The sequence below is a fragment of the Pholcus phalangioides genome, unplaced genomic scaffold (assembly GCF_987345545.1).
Source record: "Pholcus phalangioides strain wild (caught in Gottingen) unplaced genomic scaffold, Ppha-v1.0 ptg000015l_1, whole genome shotgun sequence".
Classification (NCBI taxonomy): domain Eukaryota; kingdom Metazoa; phylum Arthropoda; class Arachnida; order Araneae; family Pholcidae; genus Pholcus; species Pholcus phalangioides.
Genome location: NW_028301608.1, coordinates 93,679,459 through 93,702,475, shown reverse-complemented (window position 1 = coordinate 93,702,475; position 23,017 = coordinate 93,679,459). Strand labels below are relative to the sequence as shown.

At 34.8% G+C, this 23,017-nt stretch overlaps 1 protein-coding gene across 1 annotated transcript; it reads right to left on the bottom strand.

Annotated features, from left to right (window-relative positions):
• Nucleotides 1-297: 297 nt before the first annotated feature.
• LOC149077084 (glucose dehydrogenase [FAD, quinone]-like) lies at nt 298-20,250 on the bottom strand. Its single transcript, XM_089242337.1, has 13 exons — nt 20,193-20,250; nt 19,928-19,932; nt 16,115-16,274; nt 15,013-15,215; nt 11,328-11,511; nt 11,094-11,225; nt 10,536-10,660; nt 10,270-10,437; nt 9,159-9,309; nt 7,801-7,946; nt 6,098-6,275; nt 1,137-1,359; nt 298-599 (listed from the first exon to the last, which is right to left on the bottom strand). The coding sequence occupies exons 1-13, from the start codon at nt 20,248-20,250 to the stop codon at nt 461-463; spliced, it is 1,872 nt and encodes a 623-aa protein (XP_089098463.1). The 3' UTR covers nt 298-460.
• Between the last annotated feature and the right edge of the window lie 2,767 nt (nt 20,251-23,017).

Here is a 23,017-nt window from a genome sequence, read left to right as displayed (position 1 = left end):
ACATACAACACTGATCTTTCTCATTTCCGACTGATAGCTAGAAGATACTAAAAATATTAATGGTAAGATAAATGGCCAGTTGTTCAGCAATTTAATTATAGTTTGCGATATGTATTTTACAGCTCAATAACTTCTATATTTGTATGCATAGATTTATAATATTTAGTTATTACTTTTTCATGCGTTATCACCACGAGTAAATTCTCAATTTACAGTAACCATACATATATTTCATTTCCATCTGTGTAATGACCATCCTCCATCTCGATCTAGCATTTTAGGCATTTGTTTTTTCGATATGTCTTTTCACAAAATAATATCAAAAAATAAAATGATAATGGAAAATATCTATCAATTTGCTGAAATACCGAAACCTACCACTTTACGAAATATTTATTCTAAAGCCTTTAAAACATCCATTTTTTTCTAATCACACAGTAACATTCTCGTGGATCGGAAATCAATTCGATGCCATATCTTGTTTGATGATGTCAGATGCTTTCTCACCAATCATCATAGTTGGTATTTGAGTATTGCCGGATGGAATCCTTGGCATAATAGACGCATCCACGACTCGGAGCCCATCAATGCCTTTCACTCTGCGAATAAGAGGAAAATATTGTTACAAATTTAAAATGAATAGCCTTAAAATATCACAAACAATGAAAGTTGCATTATTTTGCTCAGAAAAAAGAAACCATGTTTTCCCACGCCCATTAACATGTTTGATGAAAAGTTAAAATCAACTTATTAAATTCCCACGGTGGATATATGATCAGTATTTTACAGTACGCTCTTTTTTTTCCATGTTTCTGGACTCCCGATAAAAAAAAAATACAGTAAAATCTACCTACAGCGATACTCCATATAACGATAAATCTCTCTACGACGATGTATTAAAAAAACGAGTTTGGAATTGCCTTTAGTCTGATGTTGAATTCCTCTCCACACAACGATATCCTTTAGTCCCGTAAATCCCACAATAACGATTATTTTATGAAAAGATTTTGAAACCACTAACACGATATATTTTTCACATTAACGCTTAAAATCACCTTTAATAACTTTTTTAACCACGTCACCAGTTTCTCCCCACCCTTTTCACCGTAACTATAGTTTGATCATACATAATTTACCGTAGTTTCGGGTCTACAACGGTAGTCGAATCTTTGACTTGACCCATCTTGGCCGTGCCAACCTGATGACTGAGCGTCAGTCCAAAAGACAAAGCGTAGCAACGTAATCCTTCGTCACTTTCAAAGTCGTATGACTGGCATTCTGGTGGCAGTTTTCTGGTCGGCTTTGCTCCGATCTTTTGCATGGCGCTTGTTCTCGCTATTTTAAGGCAAGTCTTGTAGCCTAATAGATCAAGAAAAATTGTGTCATCTCTTGAGTAAGAACAGGGTGATTCCATAATTCCACTCGCTCCCTTTTACTGGCAAACCTTTGATCCTAGAGGCATACTTCCAATTGCAAAAAATGTATCCAAATAATGTGTAGAACTCCGATAGGTCATTTACGTTGCAAGAGGTTGTATAAGAATATATAAAAATTACCTTTTATTCCTTCGAGAACACCCGGTCCTCAAAAACTCAATTGGGGAGTTGTTGCTCGGTCTCGAGGTCAACATGAAAAGTCCACGTTTCTAAGTGAGATAATCTGTTGAGATATTTGAATTCAAAAATTGGAGAAAAATGGAAAAGAACAGCATAAAACGCATATAAGCTAACAAATAACGCTTCTTTACCTCATTTTCCTAACAATTCTTTGGTTTTATGAATTCAAATATCTCAGTAAATATTGCACTTAGAAACATGGAATTATTTCGGTTGTCCTCGAGAGAGACAGGGCAACAACTTTCTAATAGGGTTTATGAAAAGTTGTTCGCATAAAAATTTAATTTTCATATTTTAATAGTTATATAACTCCTTGCGACATGAACAAGATCAACTGATGTTTTTGGCCAGTAAAATGCGGGAATAGGAATTATGGAATCACCACTCTGAATATCATATAATTTTTATGACATTTTTTTCTTAGTTTTTGTTCATAGACATGATGCTAATGAGTAGGGATGTCTTTGCAAATTTTTTCATTTCTTTGCATATTTTTCGCTATTTTTACGTGATAGAGCATATTTTGACAATTTTAAGGCATATTTCGTGATTTTCGATTGAAAAAGTAAATTTTTTCCGCACTATTCCAATCCCACCTCAGACTGTTTTTTGCGGTTCCGAAAAAATCCTCTGACGAGAACTCTTAGGGATAGGATTTTTAGGCACTAAAAATGGAACGTCGCTGCTGATTGGTAAAAAATCCTGAAATTCAATTTTTTCAACCAATCAGCAATAACATTGAATTGTTAGCATAAAAATACTAGCCCTTCAACGACGATGCTGTGTGGTTGTAAATAAATTGATCATCTGAATCGGTGTTGATGTTGGTAACTCCTAAAAAAATGTCTAAAATTGGGGGGGGGGGGAAGATAAAGTTCTTATCGGATAAAAAGAATTATTTGTTTATTTTAATTTTATGCGATGCTTTTCTAAAGCTAACTAGAGTACTTGGCTAGGGATTTTCACCTATATGTGATAGCTCATTAATTCTGAATTTATAGGGAAAAACTTGCTCAAAAAAAGAAATTTTTGAGGGAAATTTTGGCTCGATAAGGTTAGTTAGTAAAACGAAGAATTTCTGTTCGTACAATAAGTAATGGTTCAAAATAGTTTAGACAGCATCAACACTTCTCATTATCAGGTTATTTTGCTAAAACCAAATATTATTTGAGATAGGAATGAAACATGTTTTAGGGCATATTTTTCGTTTTACAGAGCATATTTACAGTTTTGGGCCCGGTAGCCCAGGTACCAAAGGATGTTTAGAGGTGTCGCGAGTTCGATACCCGATTCGTCCTTGTCAGAAAACTTTCCTGACGCTGGGGTACCTCAAAAACGCAGCGAAAATTGCTACCGCAGGGAATCCCCCATCGGGGGGTTAGCGCACCAACCTCTCGATGAGTATAAAAAAAACAAGCCTGCCGTTCGGAATCAGCATTAAATTGTAGGTCCCGGTCTAATTAGCCCTCGTGTGCAGAAAAGCACCGTGGTGCGACAAAAATGATCAAATGATATTTACAGTTCTTTAAGAGCATAAATGCATTTTTTAGAAGTTTTTGAAGCATAAAAATCCTAGTCCTATTAATGAGAAACCGATGGGAGCTACCAAAAATTTTATGATCATTTCACTGTTCGAATTTTTTAATATCAACAATATATAGAACGGCAGTAGGTAGTATGATTTTAAATTATTTTTTTATTGTTTTTGGGGATAAAATGCAAAATAACTGAACACTTAAAGCAAAAAATGGTGGGGAAATCAAACCATTCTTTCAGTGATATACATTTTTGATGAATTTTTAGACAGCCAATTCTATATTTTGGGTATTAATATAGCAAGGCAATATATAGCCTGTGGAAGTTACCCGTGAGAACATTAAACCAAATATACAGGGTGCATGGGTAACAGCACTTGAGGCATTTTACTGGCGAACAGTTGATCCTAGAGGCATACTTCCAATTAGAAAAAGTATGCAAATTACGTGGTGTAGTACTCAGATGCATCTTCCATGCTGCAAGGGGTTGGGTAGTTATCAAAATAAAAGTGTCACCTTTTTTCCTATACGGACACCATGTGCGCAAAAACCGAATTTGAAAGTTATTGTCCTTTCTCTCGTGATGCCAACAAAAGAAATCCAAGTTTCGAAGTGCATATTCGCTTAGATATTCGAATTCGAAAAACGGAGGAAAATGTGGGAAAAATAGCAAATGCGGATAAAACGGTTTATACTCGCATTTATATAATGCTGCTTTTACTCAACTTTCCTCCTTTTTTCGAATTCGAATACCTAAGTTAATATTACACTTAAGAACGTGGATATATATATATATATATTTTTTTTACATCAGCAGAGACAGAACAACAACTTTCTCATTGGGTTTTTAGGCACATTATATCAGTATGAAAAGATAACATTTTTATTTAAATAAATATACAAAAAACCCCTTGAAGTATATGAATGACATATCTGAGTACTGCACGTTATTTAGATACTTGTTCTATTCGGAAGTATGCCTCTAAGACCAACGTATCACCAATAAAATACTATACGCCCTGTTACCTATACCCCCTGTATAACTGTTATACTATTCATCACAGGGTCCACACCAAGAGACGTTCATTCTTAGCTTAACTACAATGTTGGGAAATTTTAAGCAGGGTCGGGTTTTTAACGTCAAAAACTGGTTAAAACTGGTTTTTGACATGACAAGCGTCAAAAACTGGTTTAAACTGTCAAAAACTGGTTTAAACCGTCAAAAACTGTCGAAAACCGTCAAAAACCTAAATGAATGCCTTTTGATAATGTATTGAACACAATGGGTGTACAACATGATGAAAAACTTACTTTTTGGCATATTACAATGTTTCATTTTTAAACATTAATTTATTACAATAATTAAAACAAAATATTAATTATAATTTGCAATTTTGAATTTTTCAACATAAGAGTCTAGAACATATAAATTATAATTTTATGGTTTATTTATCTAAGCTACTCATTACCTGTGTTCAATTTGCTAAGTGGAATAGAGCTGCTTATTCAAAATATGTATAATAGGGCATCAGGGTTAGGTTTTTGACCCCAGAAACTAACGCTGACAGTAAGATTTTGATAGTTTTAATACAGAGACAAATAGTTTTTGTTAACTTGATAGATATGTTAAATAACAAACACCTACTTTTATTTTGATTAAAGGTTTTTGTATTCAGAATTATAATTACTGAGGCAAAATACCAATTTTGATATTTTAAATTTTGTGATCTGCCCAAAATTTTATTCCATATAAAAATTCTCATGCAGCATCTTTAATGCACTAATTAAACTCGTTTATTTTCACCTAAAAATTTCTTAGATCAGGGTGTATAAATTTACAGAGCTTTAAAGAGTATTTTCAACCAAAGCAGAGCTGACAAGACTTGATACCCAAAGCATTTGTTTTGCACGTTTGAATACAGCTTCAATTGGAAAACCATTGCATTATAAATGCTAGTAAATGTACCATATCATAGTGCAAAAGTAAGAATAAACCAAGTTTGACATATACAAGCTAGCATTGCGAAATTAAATGACATTTTAGTCCTACAATTTAGTATTTTGATCGCTATATATATTTCAATGTTATGCACAACAAGAGTGTCTTTTAAGTATCGGTGGTTATCTAGATAATTTAATAACAGAAATCACCATACATATATGATGTAATAAACCTTTTTTTTAACTCTTATCTGCTGTAAAACGAGTACAACAGATGGTTTATAATCAATGCACAAATATATAAGCAGTTGAAGAAATTTTGGAAGGTCAAGAATCATTTTGAATCAGAGAATGTCAAATCATTCCATAGTTTTCCCGTTCGTGTTTACGCTATACTTTATTCAAATTGTATATTTTATAAGAAAAAAAAAAATATATATATATATATAAAATAAAAATTTTACAAAGAACAAAATATTTATTCTTTGTATAACAGTCACTTTAAACATTACATGCAATTAACGTGTGCATTTCCAATGGAAATTTTTATATCGAAAAGCAATATTTGAGGTTTTGTACAGTTTTTGACAAAGGTTTTGGACGGGGGGGGAGGAGGGTTGACGTGACAGTTTAAACCGCTGTTTAAACCGTCAAAAACTGCCATGTGTCAAAAACCTGCCAACCCTGATTTTAAGCAGTGCAAGGCATTTGTTGGCAAAAAATGTGTGCAAAAATATAAAGACTTTCAAGTGGAAGTCTGAAAATATGCATTTCCCATCCTCTCATCACAATCAACGCATTAGTGAGAGAGATATCGTTTTCATTCGTGATCATGAAAACGTGACTTTTTTATTGTATTTTTGTACTCGTGTCGGAAATATATGATAGCTAGTTATAACGAGCATACACAATCCTTGGCGGATAGTCATAATTCCGCTGCATGTATAAGAAACACGTTCTATCGAATCAGAATATGAGAAACACTAATTCTTTAGAAAAACTTACTTTCAATAACACTGGTGAGATCGTCTTCATTTTCGTAAAACTGCGGATCAATGAGAGGATCGTCAAATGGGTCTTTGGATCGTAATTTAACAGATCCTCGACTTTTGGGTTGTAACGAATGCCCTCCGCATATGTAGATGTTCTTGTTTCCATACTCCGAAAATATTTCTTCGTATACCTACGGCAAATATGAACTTATAAGAGTTCAAATTATCTCAATACTGTCCATTCATAATTGCGTACAAAATGGGTTACTTTGCTGCGTATAATATAAGGTCAAAAATAAATCTCAAAATGAGACCCAAATTGTTATTTAGAAGAATAGAAATTAAAACACGTCAAAAACTACTCCGCTCTCAATCGCTCCATGATATACGTTATTATATATTACATAAGATAAAGAGAGCACCGGACTGTGTTGAACGATCAAAAAATCTTAAAAAATTTTCTGAACATTTTGATACCTCACTTTTTGTTCTACGACCAGTAGAAATCGTGATGGAGGGTAACATATGTGACACAAAATTCAAACTTTACATGTTTAACGTGACTTCATGTTTATCTTATATGCTTTGCATTGAGTTGAGAGAGAAAACTGTTACACTTTTTCTTTTCTTTTCTGTTTACATTTTCATTTTGTGCATGTACATTAGGAAGTCCATCATTGTTCTTTTGTGTTACTTAGCAGTTTATAATTACTTTATTTTGCAATTATTTTTTCATGAGTGATTATTTGTTTCTAGTTCGGTGAAAAATTATTCTCTAATTAATCATATTAGGAATAATACAGTCCCGTCATTTGGGGGGGGCGGCAAGGGGCCCCCCGGCTTTTGAAAATACACTAAAAATGGTATATATATATACATACATTGAGTACATGTGTTTTGCCCCCCCCCCAGGAAAAAGTTTGCCCCCCCCCCCCTGGAAAAAGTTGAAATGACGGCCCTGGAATAATAAAATATTTAAAACTACGAGATTGATCAACTCGTGATTGATCAATCTATTTGATCAACATTCAAGAGAGTTATTCACATTTGAATTTTGGAAATGTAGATGTATATATATTCTCATGTATCTGTATGGTGTTGGAATTGAGGAAAAAAATAATTTCATCAAAATTCATACTTCGCAATCCCTAAATGCATTTTTCTCGAAACATTATTTTTTGTTATAGCGCATGATTACTGAAAAATGATTCGACCAATCATTATGAAATTTTTTACACTCACTAAAGTGACATAGGGCTATAAAATGAACTAGAATCTTTAAAATTCATTGAAAATTTAAAAAAATTTAATGTTTGAATTTTGAAAAATTGAAGAATTTCGAAATCTTCAATTCAAAATTTAAAAAAATACTTTTCTTCGTAATTTCTTAAATCCCCTTGTTCATTGGAATTAGGTATTCATATCCTGGATAAAAAAAATTAAAAAACGATGAAGCTAAGTGAAAAACTACTCATGTAATCATGCTCGCAAGACACCCATGTTTTTGCTGGGGCAAAATTGAACGCTTGCGTTGTTTGTTTCAAAACCGATACATAGTTCTGTATGAAAAATTTAAAAATATTTTCCACGAAAGAAAATGATACAAGCTAAACATGTGTGGAATTACATATCATTACATATGCCTTGCAGGAAAGTACTCAACATTCCTGTGTTACCCCGTAGACGAAAATAAATACGAAGGAATGTTACTTTTACCTCTTCCTTCATATTAATAGCTTTGAATAGTGATACATTCGCTTCATTAAAGTAAAGCTGATAATCGTTCAGCTTTCCTGGAAATTGCTGTTCTCCGTTTTGAAGAAAAGCTAATGCCGTTACAGATGCCTGAACTGTCAGCGGACCTATATAGAAAGGGAAGAAAATATATATTTTATTATTCAAAGATGAATGCGCATTGGGCATTAAAAAAAATTAATTTACAGGGTGTGCAAGAATTTTACCGCCAAAATTAAAGGGTGGGTGAAAGTACACAATATCAACACAAATAATTTTCCCAATGGAACCCAGCGTAACATCCCACGCATTCGATGAGTACGATCATCTCCCACTCCTAAGCCGCCAAAACATGGCACCCTAGCTATCATGAGGAATGCCTATGAAATTCCATATACGGTGTACGGGGGGGGGGCGAAACAATTTCTTCTCTCGAGTCACAGCTTATTGCAGGAGAAAAAAATGTCCGGTTTTTTATTTTCCAGTGCATTTTATGTGTATATGGGGGACGGGGAATATATACGGGGTGATTCAGAAAAAATGGGAAGACTTTAAGAGGTGGCAGTACTCACAAAAAACAAACAATTTTCATCAAAGAATGCATGATCTAAAATGAAGCGCAAACGTGCTACAGGGCACAACATAGTAAACATGATTTCGAACTTGAGCAAGCACCTGCGGAGAAAACGCTCACCATACATCGTGTTGCCTCTGTGGTACTTCCGTTTACAGCTCCGTAAATGAATGTATGTCTGCTTTTTCAGTATTACTAAAGTGTGGCATTATCCCGTACGTTGCAACTATTAGAACGGTTGCACGCTGGAATAACTTCACAGGGCTCGCGTACGCGAATTTTTTATCACTGTGACGCAGATTTTCATAGGATTTCTTCTCTTCCCCCCCCCCTCAGATTACATATCCATGCATATGGTGTTATTTTCTCCCAATAAACTTCAACAGGAATGCCGTTTTAACGTTTGTGAAGCGGCCGTTTCGAAACGCGCTTGCGCGTTTACGTTCCATGTTAGACCATGCATTCTTTGATGACAAATGTTTGTATTGGTGTGTACTATCACCTCTTAGTTTTTCCCATCTTTTCTGAATCACCCTGTATACTTCTTTTTTTCATATCACTCCGTAGATTCTTTTAGGACACATTTTTTCTTCTTGCGTCGGCACGAATGACATGAATTCCACATTAAAATGCACTGAAAATAAAAGTCATTTGCGACACTAGGTTCCATTGGATAAAAAAATGCTTGTCTTGACGTATACAATCATTTCTCTCACTTTGGCGGTAGACATCTGAGTCTCAATGCATATTTCAAAATACTTGTTACCTTTATGGCTACCGACATATTGGTCGATGTATTTTCTTTGTGTCAAGTTCTTGACGTAGGTGGGAAAGTTTTCATCTAGTTCAAACACCATTGGAGTGATGACGTGCTCGTGGAAATTTTGTCCAACTGGCAAATCAACAATAACTGAGATCTATTGAAGAAATAAAAAGTACCTTCTGCTCCATACATACATACACACTCACTTAGTCCAACGGCCTGTTAAGAGCGTTTGGATTGAGATTTGAAAAACACGCAGCCAGTGAGACTTTCCAATATCTGAGATTTTCCAGCCGAGATTATTATAAGCAGATCGAACTGAGTACGATATGATCACTATTACACTTTATATTTTAGCGTGTTTAACCGTAGTGACAGCCGAAAACCATTGTATATATCTTATCTAGCTCAATACCCTAAGTTTTCGAAATGAATATGATCAAATTCCTGCGCGCGTCGCATCCGACAACAAAATCTCTAATTTAAAAGCCAAATCTGTATCATTATTGTGACCCGTGATTCCATTCTCATACTTCTCTAAACTATATTCAACGTATACTAAACGTAATAAATAATCACCATTTAGAACAGGAACCCTCGACCTTTTGTGCCCAGAGTGCTCGATGCTCGTATCCTATTTCCTGCTCGCGAGCACTTGAAATTCAACGTCCCAATTAAACCATCTTCTGCAAGTTGCATTCAAGGATTTAAATCATTCTGATTTCAGGTATACGTGTGCCAAACATACTGTAAGGGGGTTCTCTTCTTTTGATACTCAAGTACAAGGCAGTGCTCGCGACTGGAAAAGGGCGGAAGACCTCTGATCTAGAATATACTGAACATTTTAGCTCTAAAGCAGACATGTGAGAGTAATCAAGTGTGTTCAAGACATTTAATTTCCCTGAACTTATGTTGGTACGTTCAACAGAATTTTTGGCTTACAGTCAACACTTTAATATCGAGTCCATCAAAAACATTACACCAACAAGGTAGAATTAATGATCCTGATCAATTCTGTTCTGCGTATGGTTTCGAAAACATCCTACACGTTCGGAACCCATACTCGCCGCAACTATGGGCTCAATGAAAGGAAAACATGATTTAGAATAATTACATCCATTTCTTCTAGATGTTCTCTTGGACCGATCCCGGAAAGCATCAGAAGTTTGGCGCTGTTTACTGTTCCAGCTGATAGTATAACCTCACGCTTAGCTTTAACTTGACGTTCCTTTCCATCGAAGTCGAAAATTACACCTGTAGCTCGTCCATCTTCGATTACAACCTAGATAATCGATGTTAAAGGGGAAAAAATGATATAGCTCATTTTAAGATAATCAAATCGAATAATATCCACAGGTAAGTGAAATAAAAATACGGTACTTTCTTGACGAAAGCCTCTGATACGATATTCAAATTTGGTCTGGAGGAACCCGATGGTATTAAGTACCCTTTACTTGCGCTGCATCTTTGGCGGTCTCTGATGGTGCTCTGGACGTGGAAGAAACCTGCGAAATTACGAATAAAATCATCAGAGACATCATTTGTTGAGAAATTGTCTATTCGCAGAAGCCTACACCTTTTAAAACCTAGCTTAGGCCACCAAAACTTTTTGTATTTGTTTGATTATTTGAATAAATAAAATTAGCTCAAGTTATCTTCGAAAAATTTCATCCAAGAAGTGAAGTGGGAATCAAACTGACGAATTATTTTGGATAAATAGACTTGTAACTACTTTGTTTGAGCTCCAATTACATAAAGCATCTGGAACAATATATGATATGAAAAGATGTTAAATTCTCATAGGAGCATATTCGCTTAAATTAGTATTGAGATGTGAAATGTATCTATTCAAAAGCTCAGATATGAAATGTTTATTTTAATTTTGTCAAAATGATACGCATTATGTAACAGCTGGAATAAAGGTAATAGCTTGCGAACCATTCTGGTCTTCGCCATTCATATCACCATACTTGTACCCGAGTTCTGCTGCTGCATCATTGACGAAATAAAGTAACGGCAGTTTGAAAGCGAGTTCTTCAATCGTGATTGGCCCATTTCTTCCGTGGTAATCTAAATGATCGAAATAAACACTCATTTTTAATTATGATAGAAAATAATAACTTCCTTCGGAAACATAAATTTATCAAACTATACAGTTATTCAAATACTCACCGGGATTAGTGAATACTCTGTTATCTTCCAGTTTCTTGAAGTAGGGCAGGACGTCGTCATAACCCCATCCGTCGGCACCCATTTCTTTCCATTCATCGTAGTCAAGTTTATTGCCCCTGACAGCTAACATGTCGTTTAATATAGTCGAACCTCCTACAGCTTTGCCGCTTGAAACATTAAGTTTCTGCGCATAAAAGTAAAACTAATATGACCTAATTATATAACGTTCAATCTCATCTAATAAGTACACCACTAATTTTGTCTCGAAAAATTCTATTCACCTAGTCCTACATCTTCTTTGCCATTACAATAGATTCAGAAAATGAACTGCATTCAGGTGTATTCATAAAACGGTGAACAACGAAATGGAATGTTAAATAAGAAGCAGTAGAAAGAAGCGATTCGTACGTTCGAGCAGCGTTTATTAACCTTTTTTCGCCCATGACCCCTATGGACTATATTTTTTTTCCCGCAGGCCCTGTATTTTCAAGACCCCGACTACCCCTCATCCAGGAGCTAGAGCTTTTCCTACTTAATGAATTGATTTTTTCATGCATTGAGAACCAAACTTTCATAAATTTTCCATTCTTCGTAGTCAAGTTTGTTGCCCCAAACAGCTAACATGCCGTTTAATATAGTCGTTCCTCCTACAGCTTTTCCACTTGGAAATGGAAGTTTCTGCGCGTAAGAGAAAAATAATAAGACCAAACATATGAAGCGTTCAATTTCGTTGAAGACATGCTTCACTAATTTTGCTTTAAAAAAATCTGTTTTCATATTTCTACATTTTCTTACTCGTTACAATAAATTAAGAAAATGAACAGCATACGAGAGTAAATATTTTTCTGGCCCATGGGCCACCTCCCCCTCCCCTTTTGCACCGTAGTTTGTTCCCGCAAGCCTCCTGTATCACCAAGACTCAACCTTTCATCCGGGAGCTACACCCTTTCTAATTAATGAATTGATTTATCACTGAATGCATTGAGAACCAAACTTGTATAAACTACTTCGATTGTCGGACGCCTGGGCTAGGGTTTCAGTGAGCTTCCAACTTGTCCTGGTCATTTGTAGATCCGTCTGAACATCGTGGGTTCACCGGGCAAAATGATGTTCTGGGGGACCCCCCCCCCCCTTCACTGTAACTAAGCTTGCACATTTACATACTTTCTCTCGAAAATTATTGTACCAGATCGCATTATCTAGCCTACCCCTGGCCATGCCTGCTCAAGCCCATCCATTAGAACAGCCCTGTCTCTGTGGGCAGTTCGGCTGGATTCTATAAGTAGACATGCATTTTCGTCACCATATCTTAAGATATCCGACAACGTTTGGAAAGTACTTTTCTTTTAAAATGGTTCTGGAGGGAACTTTATTGAAATTTTTTGATAGAAAGTTTCTCAAAATGGTGAAAACAATAATAAATTTTGGACTACCTATTTCATTTTCTATGAAAGAGTCAAATTTTAAGGAGGGTTTGTGCACGCAAATTTTCCGAAAAAACACTTTTTCGAATTTTTCAATTTTCAAATGCTATGAAATTCTCAGTGTCTGTGTTGAAGTTTTGGTTTTACCTGTACTAAAAATATTTTTGAAATATTTTGATATAAACTGCTGGGAGCCATTATATACGCTAATGTTTTTCACTATTAAATGTTCTTTTCTCAAAACTAAGTTTTTTGTTAGATAAGGAACATTATTTTTCGCAAACACCACCCATTCAAATGTCTTGAAACTTTGTGTGTGTCTCTCAACATTATGGTGAATTTTTATTAAACCTATTTAAAAATTTTATTTCATCAAATATGGGTACATTTTGGTGATTTTTGAAAAATTTACATGTTGTTCAAGTTAAAATTCGAGACAAAAATAACCAACAATAAAAATCCTAAATGCTCGTGTTAAGTTGTTAAGAAATTTCCATAGCATATGAGAGAGAAAAAATTGAAGAGAGGAAAATGGAGTGCCTAAAGTGAATAAAAAAAATTTTAAATGTTCCTCAAAGGAAGGTGATTTTTCTCATAGGAAAGCATGGGAGAAGCCAAGATCGTGCACCAACCCTCTTGAGCAAAATTCGTGTTACATTCGAAACCCGATTGCGGAATTTTTATGGTGAAGGTTACGAACCAATATTTAAAAGATTTGTATGGTATGCTCATAAGTTACACTCAAATCTGTTATGAACGTGTGTGAATTTTTTGAAATTTCAATGTACATATCGTCTATAAAAACATTGTAATCAGGCAAAAACATATGTGAGGGACTTTATTTAGATTTTGGTTCATATCCTGAACAATATATGACAAAAAATACGATGTTAAAATTTTGTAGTGATACAATCAATAAATTTTTAGAAATCGTGTTTCTTACTCAAGTAAAATATCAAAAAATTAAAACATATTCGTAAAACTCGTTTGAAATTTTTATTCACAGATTACTTTCACGTGAAAACGAAACACTAAAGTGGAGCTAACTTGAACTCTAACGGCCGTATTCACAGACAGAGTTTAAACTGCAATCACAGGTAAAAGGATTAGAGATCGGCACGGATTGGTTAAAATCCTTAATTTAACTAATCCGTGCGATCTCAAATCCTTTCACCAGCGATTGTAGTTTAAATTCCGTCGGTGTGAATACGGCCATTAGCGTCATATAAACAAAACACGGCCTAATTTGGAATCACAATGTGAACGGGGTTTTTATAGAAAATAAAAATCGATATTTTCATCCAAAATGACGTTTTCAACATAGTCGGATATCTTAATAAGTCACACTTTTCCCTCATCTAATGCTCCCTTAGAATATTCCAGGACCACAAAGGAGGTCATATGGTTTCGGAATGAGGACCATTATGAGTTGCGATATCATAAAACTACTAGAAAAACTCATTATTCTTTTGTCTTTCTGAAGTAATAAATTATGTGCGGAACTGCTGAAATTATAGATTTTAATTCACTGCATATTTCCTATTAGGTACTTTTTTCTGGCCAAAGGTTATTTGTTAGCCCCATTCGGTGATTTCTATTTCAGTTGGAAATATTTTTGGCAAGAATTGATGGTTTCTCATACAATTTATACATTAACATTTATGAACAAATTTTGTGCTAAATATAAAAAAATTTGACTCTTACTATTTTTTCTACCCTCCTCAGTCCTGATGTCGTCATTAGGAGGCACTACTAAACCATACATGAGCCTCGTCCACATTCAATTGAGGGCCTTCTGACAAATTGTAACATGTTGAAATACGTGTGTGCGTGTTGTGGATCTAACGTAAAGTTTGTTTCTTTGTAATGCTCGTTATGCGTAGTGCTGCCATCTGCCATGAATGTTTCTAACTATGAGTGCAGTGTAATGATTGAATTATTGTATTGTTGTAGGCCTGTTGCTCCCTGTGGTGAGACTTCTTAACAGGGAGATCGGCTCGCATTAGTGACTCGATGTTGCTGTAGGAGACACTAGGCAACACTTTTAAAACATTGTACCTAGCTAAATCAAATGCTCACCGAGTCCTCAAAACTATTTCTAGATCTTGTAAACATTTGGTAGCAAATTATTAACACTTTTCTGTCGACAAAAACTAATTTTAGGCAGTTTCTTTAAAGTTAAAAATAAATGTAAGAAAAATTAGAGGTTTCTTCCAGGACTGAGGAGGCTGCGAGAAAATTTTTCAAATGACATCGCTCACATTATCCTTCTGACCAAAGAAGCAGTTTTGTTGAGACTCAGTCGTATAGGCCCAGTCAATGTCGCTTTTGAAAAATTGATTGGTGGCAGCCGGCAAATCTGTCAAAAGAGGTGGAGATTTCCCGGCCTCGAGCATCAGAATATGAATGTCATCCAATTCCGAAAGTCTCCCAGCTACGCTTGATCCACCAGCACCGGATCCAACTACGTCAAAATAATTTATACAATGTGATAATATACATCAAAATAACTCGATAGTTTATGCATCAACACAAAAACAAAAAACAATTCACTAGTTTTATTAATGTTTGTCATACATAAATTAACTTATCTTATACCGGTATATTAATTAATCTTACAACACAATAAACTCTCGTGTTGAATTACAAAATAACAAGTACGACACGCACAAGACCCGGGAAAAGATTATTGTTCGGTAATTTAACATTCACAGAAAAATATGAAAGAAAACGTTCATTACGAACTTGTTATTGATCCATATACAGGGTGTCCCATAAATTCGTAAAAAGTTTAGAAATTCATAAAAATTAAAGGGGAATATTTTAACGCGGTTTGGGAAAAGTTCTTTTCTCACGAAGAGGTATTTTTTCATTACAGAAGAAATTTATGTCGATAGAGGATGTTACATGAAAAAAAATCACGGCATTCCTAAAACCTATCTTCAATCTCTACTGTGTCCGAGTTCGTAATTCTTCAGCCAGCTATTCGCGGCTGAAGTAAACCAACTTTCCCAACAGTGCTTCATCCACCGACGTCAACGCCGCAATGAAAACCGGAACCACCAGTAACAGGAATATTCAGAAATAAGCTGTTAATCGTGCACCGTGCACTTTATAGGACTCCTGATCTGCGTATTGCCAGTGATTTTTTTTTTCGTGCAAAGCCCTCTCTCGTCAAAAATTCGAACTTAATTTTTTTCTGTAACAAAAAGTCTCCCTTCATGTGAAAATAGCTTTATTAATTTTATTTCAAACCGCATTCAAATATACTGACTCATTCAATTTCTATGAACTTTACAAATTAAGAACCTATGGGACGCATCTTCATGGTTATCGAAAACAACTCATGGGAAAAACACTCACCAATTATGAAGTCATACTCTTCATCGAATGTGTTCGACGTGTCCGGAGTGTGCTTTTGAACGGAGAGTGATGCCAGCAGAATCGGAAATAGTTCCGAATCGGCATACTCTGTCTTATACTGTTTCTCGGCAGTGACGTTGTAAGTCGACACTACGTTGTTCTGTAACAAATTCAAAAGCCTGTGAGAATGCAGTTTAATTCTATCACTGGTACTCTTATGACATTGCCAAGCACATTAAAAAAATTGTTTTACAACAATGGCTTCCACAGTAACTTTTTTAAACTCTACGTGCCCTTTTTTCACGATTTTTCAATAGTTTGACAATAAAAACTGTTTAATTAATCTTTGTATTACACGTGCCAAAAGCAACTGCCTAAAGCAGGGATGGCCAACCCCCGTTGTGACACGCGAACGCTTTCAAATATTAAGGAAATCCAGTCAAAGAAATTCTCTATACAACGTTTTAAGCAAGCTTTTTCTTATGAATGATGTTCTTTTAGGTTCCCAAACCTATTGAGTATGGTAGGCACTCTTAAATTAATAATTATGTGACGATTTTCCATTCAATGCATTTCTGTTCAATTTTTCATCTTCTGGCATAGTTGCTGCCTATATAGCGTCCCATGTTTACAGACATGCGGACAATTTTTCAATTCAAATTTTTTATTAATATGTTAGATGAATGATAACAATACATTAGACTAGTGAAAACCACCAAGGAGACACCAAGGTCCCATACTGGTTGTTACAATGAAGTTAATTCAATAACATTCAATTATCATACAGTGTAAAATAGTCACTATGTACTGATTTTTGAGATTGAAAACATAAAATCATGAAAAAAACATCAAAATAGGAAGGGGACAACCCCCATGTTTGTCCGCATGGGGGAACATGCATTGTATAAATAACATAATTACATTGTATATCCATGAATTATTGGCGTGGTGGGCTAAAGCAGGTTTACAAAGTCTCTTACAAAGTTTCTCGGGTAGGGGGGGGGGGCAAGCACACTGCGTAAGGCCTCAGTCTCTAGTGTCTATGCAACACCAGCTATAGATGACCACCTGCTGCAGGTAATGTTTGTCTATGCCTAGTATGGTGTAAGTGAGATGAACCTCTATCGATATGCGTACATTCATAATCCGCATTGCGATTATCTAATTTAGAACTAAAAAATAAAAACAATTTATAACTCAAAAGAGTGACGAACTGAACATTTTCACGAAAATAATTGGAAAGCCGAAAAATATTTTGCATTCACGAAGAGAGCAGTTTTCCAGCTTCGAGACCCGAATGCGAGCCGTTCTCCCATTTAAAAAGTCTCTCCGCAGAGAGCAGGAAGCCTTACAACACTATACTGACATAACATGAAAAATCCAAGCATTTCGGAAAAAGGAAGACAGATGGCAGCATGAATACGAAACAAGCGCAACTCTACAACATAGATACATTAGGGAGTCACATTCAATAAGAACACATATTCCGGCAGGTGCCGATTCGTTAGACATTCCGAAGAGGAATGTGTACGAGGTGCATGCAAGGTTAAGTAGTAGTTGTAGCAGTAGGCACGAAGGGAATGTTCATGTACCGTAAAAACGGGTCGTATGGTTTGCTGTTGATATTTGTGAGAGTGGCACCGGCATCGAAAATAATCTTGATTGTGGCATGGCTTAGGAAAGGGTTGGCCATCCCTGGCCTAAAGGAACCAGTTAACTGCCCAAACTAGGGTTTCAGAAAATCGGGTGATATTGCTCGTTGATGGAGGGGGTACTGGAACAGACTACAGCAGTTTTCCTCAAACTTATGTTGACCGCGGCTCCTTTGTCCACTTCATTGGTTTATCTGTGGCACCCAAGAATAGTTTAGATATTTTCACTTATAAAAGAACTATTCAAAGCATAAATAGACGCACAAATCAATGTCTTCAGCTCGCCGCGACGCCTCTGACAAACGTTGTGGACACCCCTGAAAGCTACGACGCACACTTTGAGAAATACTGGACTACGGGATTCGTAGAAGCTACGAATATACTATAGGGCAGGGGTGTGCACAACCTCCGGCCAACCAATAAGTTTCATCCTGCCCGCCAAAAGTGTTCCGGTAAAAAAGTATCCCCACATCTCTTGAGACGAACCAGCTTGTATCCCCCTAGGGAGACAAAGCGGGGGTCACGGTTGATCTGGAGTTAGAAAAGTATCAATACACTTAAGTATCTTACACACAATACGATAAAAGCCTAGTCTGACCATATTTCCTTCATAAAAATACGGGATATCGCCATTTATCGCCAAAAATGATCAAATGCAAATAAAGGTGTCAATTAAGGCCTAAAAAAATCCTCTAAGGCAAATAGGATTATCAACTGCAGTGAAAAAAAATTGTCCAAGGCAAATAAAGTTGCCGATTACTGTGAAAAAAATTGTCAAAACTAAGTAATATGTTGCCTATCACAGTCATGAGAATAATCTCAATTCTTAATTTTAAAAATTCAAGTAAGTCTCGTTGAAGACAAGGGAAAGAACGAGACATTTCATGACAAAGTTGGAACGACCAAAGTTACGGGAATGCCCTGTAAAGTATGGATCATATGGTCACCCTATATATATATATACACAAGTTTCTTGCCCGCGATAGGCAAAACAATTGCGTCTACGGCCCGCTTAGTGAAAAGATTGTGCATCCCAGGGAGGCGTTAACGCCCACGTTGGGAATCACTGGTCTAAATTAATGATGGGCAAATTGCTGCTTGCGAGCCTCATGCGCCCAGCCAAAGGTGTTCCGGTAGAAATGTATCAACACACACAACACAATAAATACCTAGGCTGACCATATTCATGACCGAACAGCTGCTGAAAAGGAAAAGATGTATCGTGACTTTGTGTTCGAGTAACGAGCGACTGTTTGAGAAAGTTAATTCGAACAATAACAGAGAAAAGAGTTATTGAGAAATAACGGAGTAAAGTAGTCGTATTTAGGCTACGCATGTTGATATTGTAAGTTCGAATAAAGTTTGCTTTTGAAATCGTTAGAAAATGCGCGGAATACATTGATTTCAACCCGCGGCCATTTCCTTGGGAGCGAACAAATTTCTTACAACGGGTGAATACTTTTCTCAATTGATATTAATGATATCCATATGAGTTCAAACAAAATTATACCTTCATACTTATGTTCACTATAAATCATCAATGAGAATGCAAGGAATTGTGGTCCTAAATACGGGATATCTCTCTAAATTTTGCCAAACTTTACAATTTATTGCTTTAAAAGTAACTGCTAAAATTACTGAAGGGTGTGAAAATGAAGGGCTGCTAAAAATCGCAGCAAACAAAAATGTATTTCATGAAAAAATATTCAAATGATCTGACGACCATATTTAATTGAGAAAATAAAATTCGGTAAACTGGGATCTCTTGAATAAAAATCCGTAAAATACGACACATCGCCAATTGTAATCAAAAACCTTGTCAGAAGTAGGCACAATCACCAAAATCGTAATCACCAAAAAAATTGGGAACAAAACGTTAAACCTGACAAATATGTGAGGTGAATATTTATAATTTTTGCCATTATTATCTTAATACAATTTATATTATGAACCGCTGACTATTGCGACTTAAGTAATTATTAAATGACAAATTTAAATAATTATCGTTGAAAAAAAAGTGAAACAAGGAACAAATATAGGGATGTTCCGTAATACGGGACACAAGTGATCCGTCAAATTGTTTCGGACATTTTACTAGTCCTTATTTTCAGAAAGGTTGAGAAACACCGAACTAGAACAATTATTGAGGTATAAAACTTACTTTTCCTGTGCAAAAAAAAGAAAAGATGAACATATATAAGGTTTAGTCAGATGTAACTTCATAGTGAGCATTTTATTCAGTATCGCATAATGGTTTTATAGACTCTAGTTTAAATATTGATTATTAAGGAAGGATTCTAATGTTGTCTGAAATTAAGTAATTCATAATATATTTGGAAATAAGGATTTATATGGTAGGGAGTTTCGTCTGGTTATATACTTGACTATTCATCTAGAAATCGGTATCATTCGAAAAAGCTTCTTACCTATAATTAGAATAACGGTGATTAGAGTCACAAACGCAGATTTGAGTATGACATTCATAGTTTTTCGTTTCACCAAGAACATTCGACTCCTGTGTGATACACGAAGAGAGTAATTTGGATCTTTCCTCGTAAGAACCTTATATGATCTTATAAGTTTACCCAGACGTTGCGTGACGATTATTCTACATACAGGGTGGCCTGATAACGGTATAAATAACTGTAATAAAAATATATGTAAACCTGATAACGTATGTCCCAGCAGGTGAATATATTGTGATAAAACAATTCACCTCAAAATCTAAAATACTTACGTAAAATTCCTAGTTTTATCATTTATTTCGTCAAGAGATTATTCTTATTATTCTACTGCTTTATTTCTATTGCGAAACTGTTTCCAGGCAAATGCATTTGCAAAAAGTTTCGCCATTATTTCAGTTTTTCTTTTATTTATTTAAAAAAACCCAGAATAAGCCAAATTATAGCTTGCATTAGTAATAAAAATTAGCACAGAATGGGCTTGAAATAATAATAATAATAATAATAATGCACAATACACAAATAAAGTAATAAAAGTACACAAAATATAAAAACTACACAAAGAAAAATGAGAATATAATATTTATACAATGAATTACAACAAGAATCTAGTAATAGATGAATGAAAAATATCAAGATATCGAAGAAGCTCATTGTATGATTCAAAAAATCGGTTTATACACCGCAGTATTTACCAATATTGGTATTGTATTAATCGAGCTAAACTCATTCATAATTGATATGAAAAAGATAAATTACTTTTTTTCCTTTTTTTTAAATGAAATATTTACAATGTCGAGGAGATATGATCGAAGTGTTCAAAATTTTCAATGGGATGGATAGGATGGACCATGAACTTTTAGTACATCGCCAATCGACTGCTTTTACAAGGGGACACCAGTATCGATTGGTGAGGGACAATGCAAGGTTATGGTGTCGCAGGAAATTTTTCTCTAATAGAGTTGTTAATAAATGGAATAGCTTACCCCCGCGGGTAGTAAATTGTAACACAATTGACACGTTTAAAAAGAAATACGATAAACATGTTGGGGTAAATCGAGAAGCTATCCATTCTTAGAATAAGACAACCATAATTATTCTTTATGGGCGTTGTATAATATTTTATCATGTTTATATATTGTTTATAATTTGTGTTAATTGCATTTTTAATTGGGTTGATGTATTTTTGAAATATATGACATCCATATTTTTATGGCCATCTTTTTCTCAACCACCTCTTTGGGCATTTTGCCTGTTGTGGCGTTGTATTTGTATTTGTATTTATATGATACAATCATTATTTTACTTACCGGCAAAATGAGATGACTGTTTCTTAGAGTGTTAATTTTTAAGAATAAAAATTTGAAACAAAACTTTTAATAGAAATATTCGCTCTTAAAATCTACTTGATAGTTGTTAGCTTTTCAGAAACCGGTCGATCTGAAAGACGAAAAATTGAAATCAACACAATAAACCTCGTTATATCATCTTTCCTCGTAAGAACCTTATATGATCTTATAAGTTTACCCAGACGTTGCGTGACGATTTTTCTACATACAGGGTGGCCTGATAACTGAATAAATAACTGTAATAAAAATATATGTAAACCTGATAACGTATGTCCCAGCAGGTGAATATATTGTGATAAAACAATTCACCTCAAAATCTAAAATACCTACGAAAAATTCCTAGTTTTATCATTTATTTCGTCAAGAGATTATTCTTATTATTCTACTGCTTTATTTCTATTGCGGAACTGTTTCCAGAGCAAATGCATTCGGAAAAAGATTCGCCATTATTTCAGTTTCTCCATTTTATTTATTTAAAAAAAACCAGACTAAAGCCAAATTACAGCTTGCATTAGTAATAAAAATTAACACAGAATGGGCTTGAAATAATAATAAAAAAGATACACAATACACAAATAATGTAATAAAAAGTACACAAAATATAAAAACTACACAAAGAAAAATGAGAATAAAATATTTATACTATGAATTACAACAAGAATCTTCTGGAATCAGTAATAGATGAATGAAAAATATTAAGATATCGAAGAAGCTCATTGTAAGATTAAAAAAAAAACTGTTTACAAAACAGTATTTACCAATATTGATATTATATAAATTGAAGTAAACAGATTAATAGTTTTTCCTTTTTTTTAATGAAATAGTTACACTATACACATGTGTATGATACAATCATTATTTCACTTACCGGCAAAATGAGATGACTGCTTCTTAGAGTGTTAATTTTTAAGAATAAAAATTTGAAATGAAACGTTTAATAGAAATATTCCCTATTGAAATCGACTTGAGAATTGTTAGTTTTTCAGAAACCGGTCGATCTAAAGTCGAAAAATTAAAATCAACACAATATAAATCTCGTTATAGTACACTGCTCAAAACAATTAGGGGAGCACATGGTTTTAACAAAATTACGCAAAGATGTATACCGATAAGTAACATAAAATGAATCATCCATAATTTAAAGCCTAGCAGGAAACGGAAGAAGAAAACTTCATATGCAAATCAAAGTTCATGACGTCAAAAACCAGAAAAAGGAGATAAGGGCAGAAATCAGGATGTTGCAGAAACGTCTGTTTTACTGCCGTAACTGTGAAATTCGATTGCGCAGTATTTTTTTTTTTTGAGACAAGGTGACTTGAGGATGTCTCAACAACGTGATTTACTGGAATCCATGGCATTTCGTGTTATAGGCAGACTGGAATCCGGGCAAACACAACTAGTGTCGTGGACGCTGTTGGAGTCGCCAGAAGTGTTGTTGCA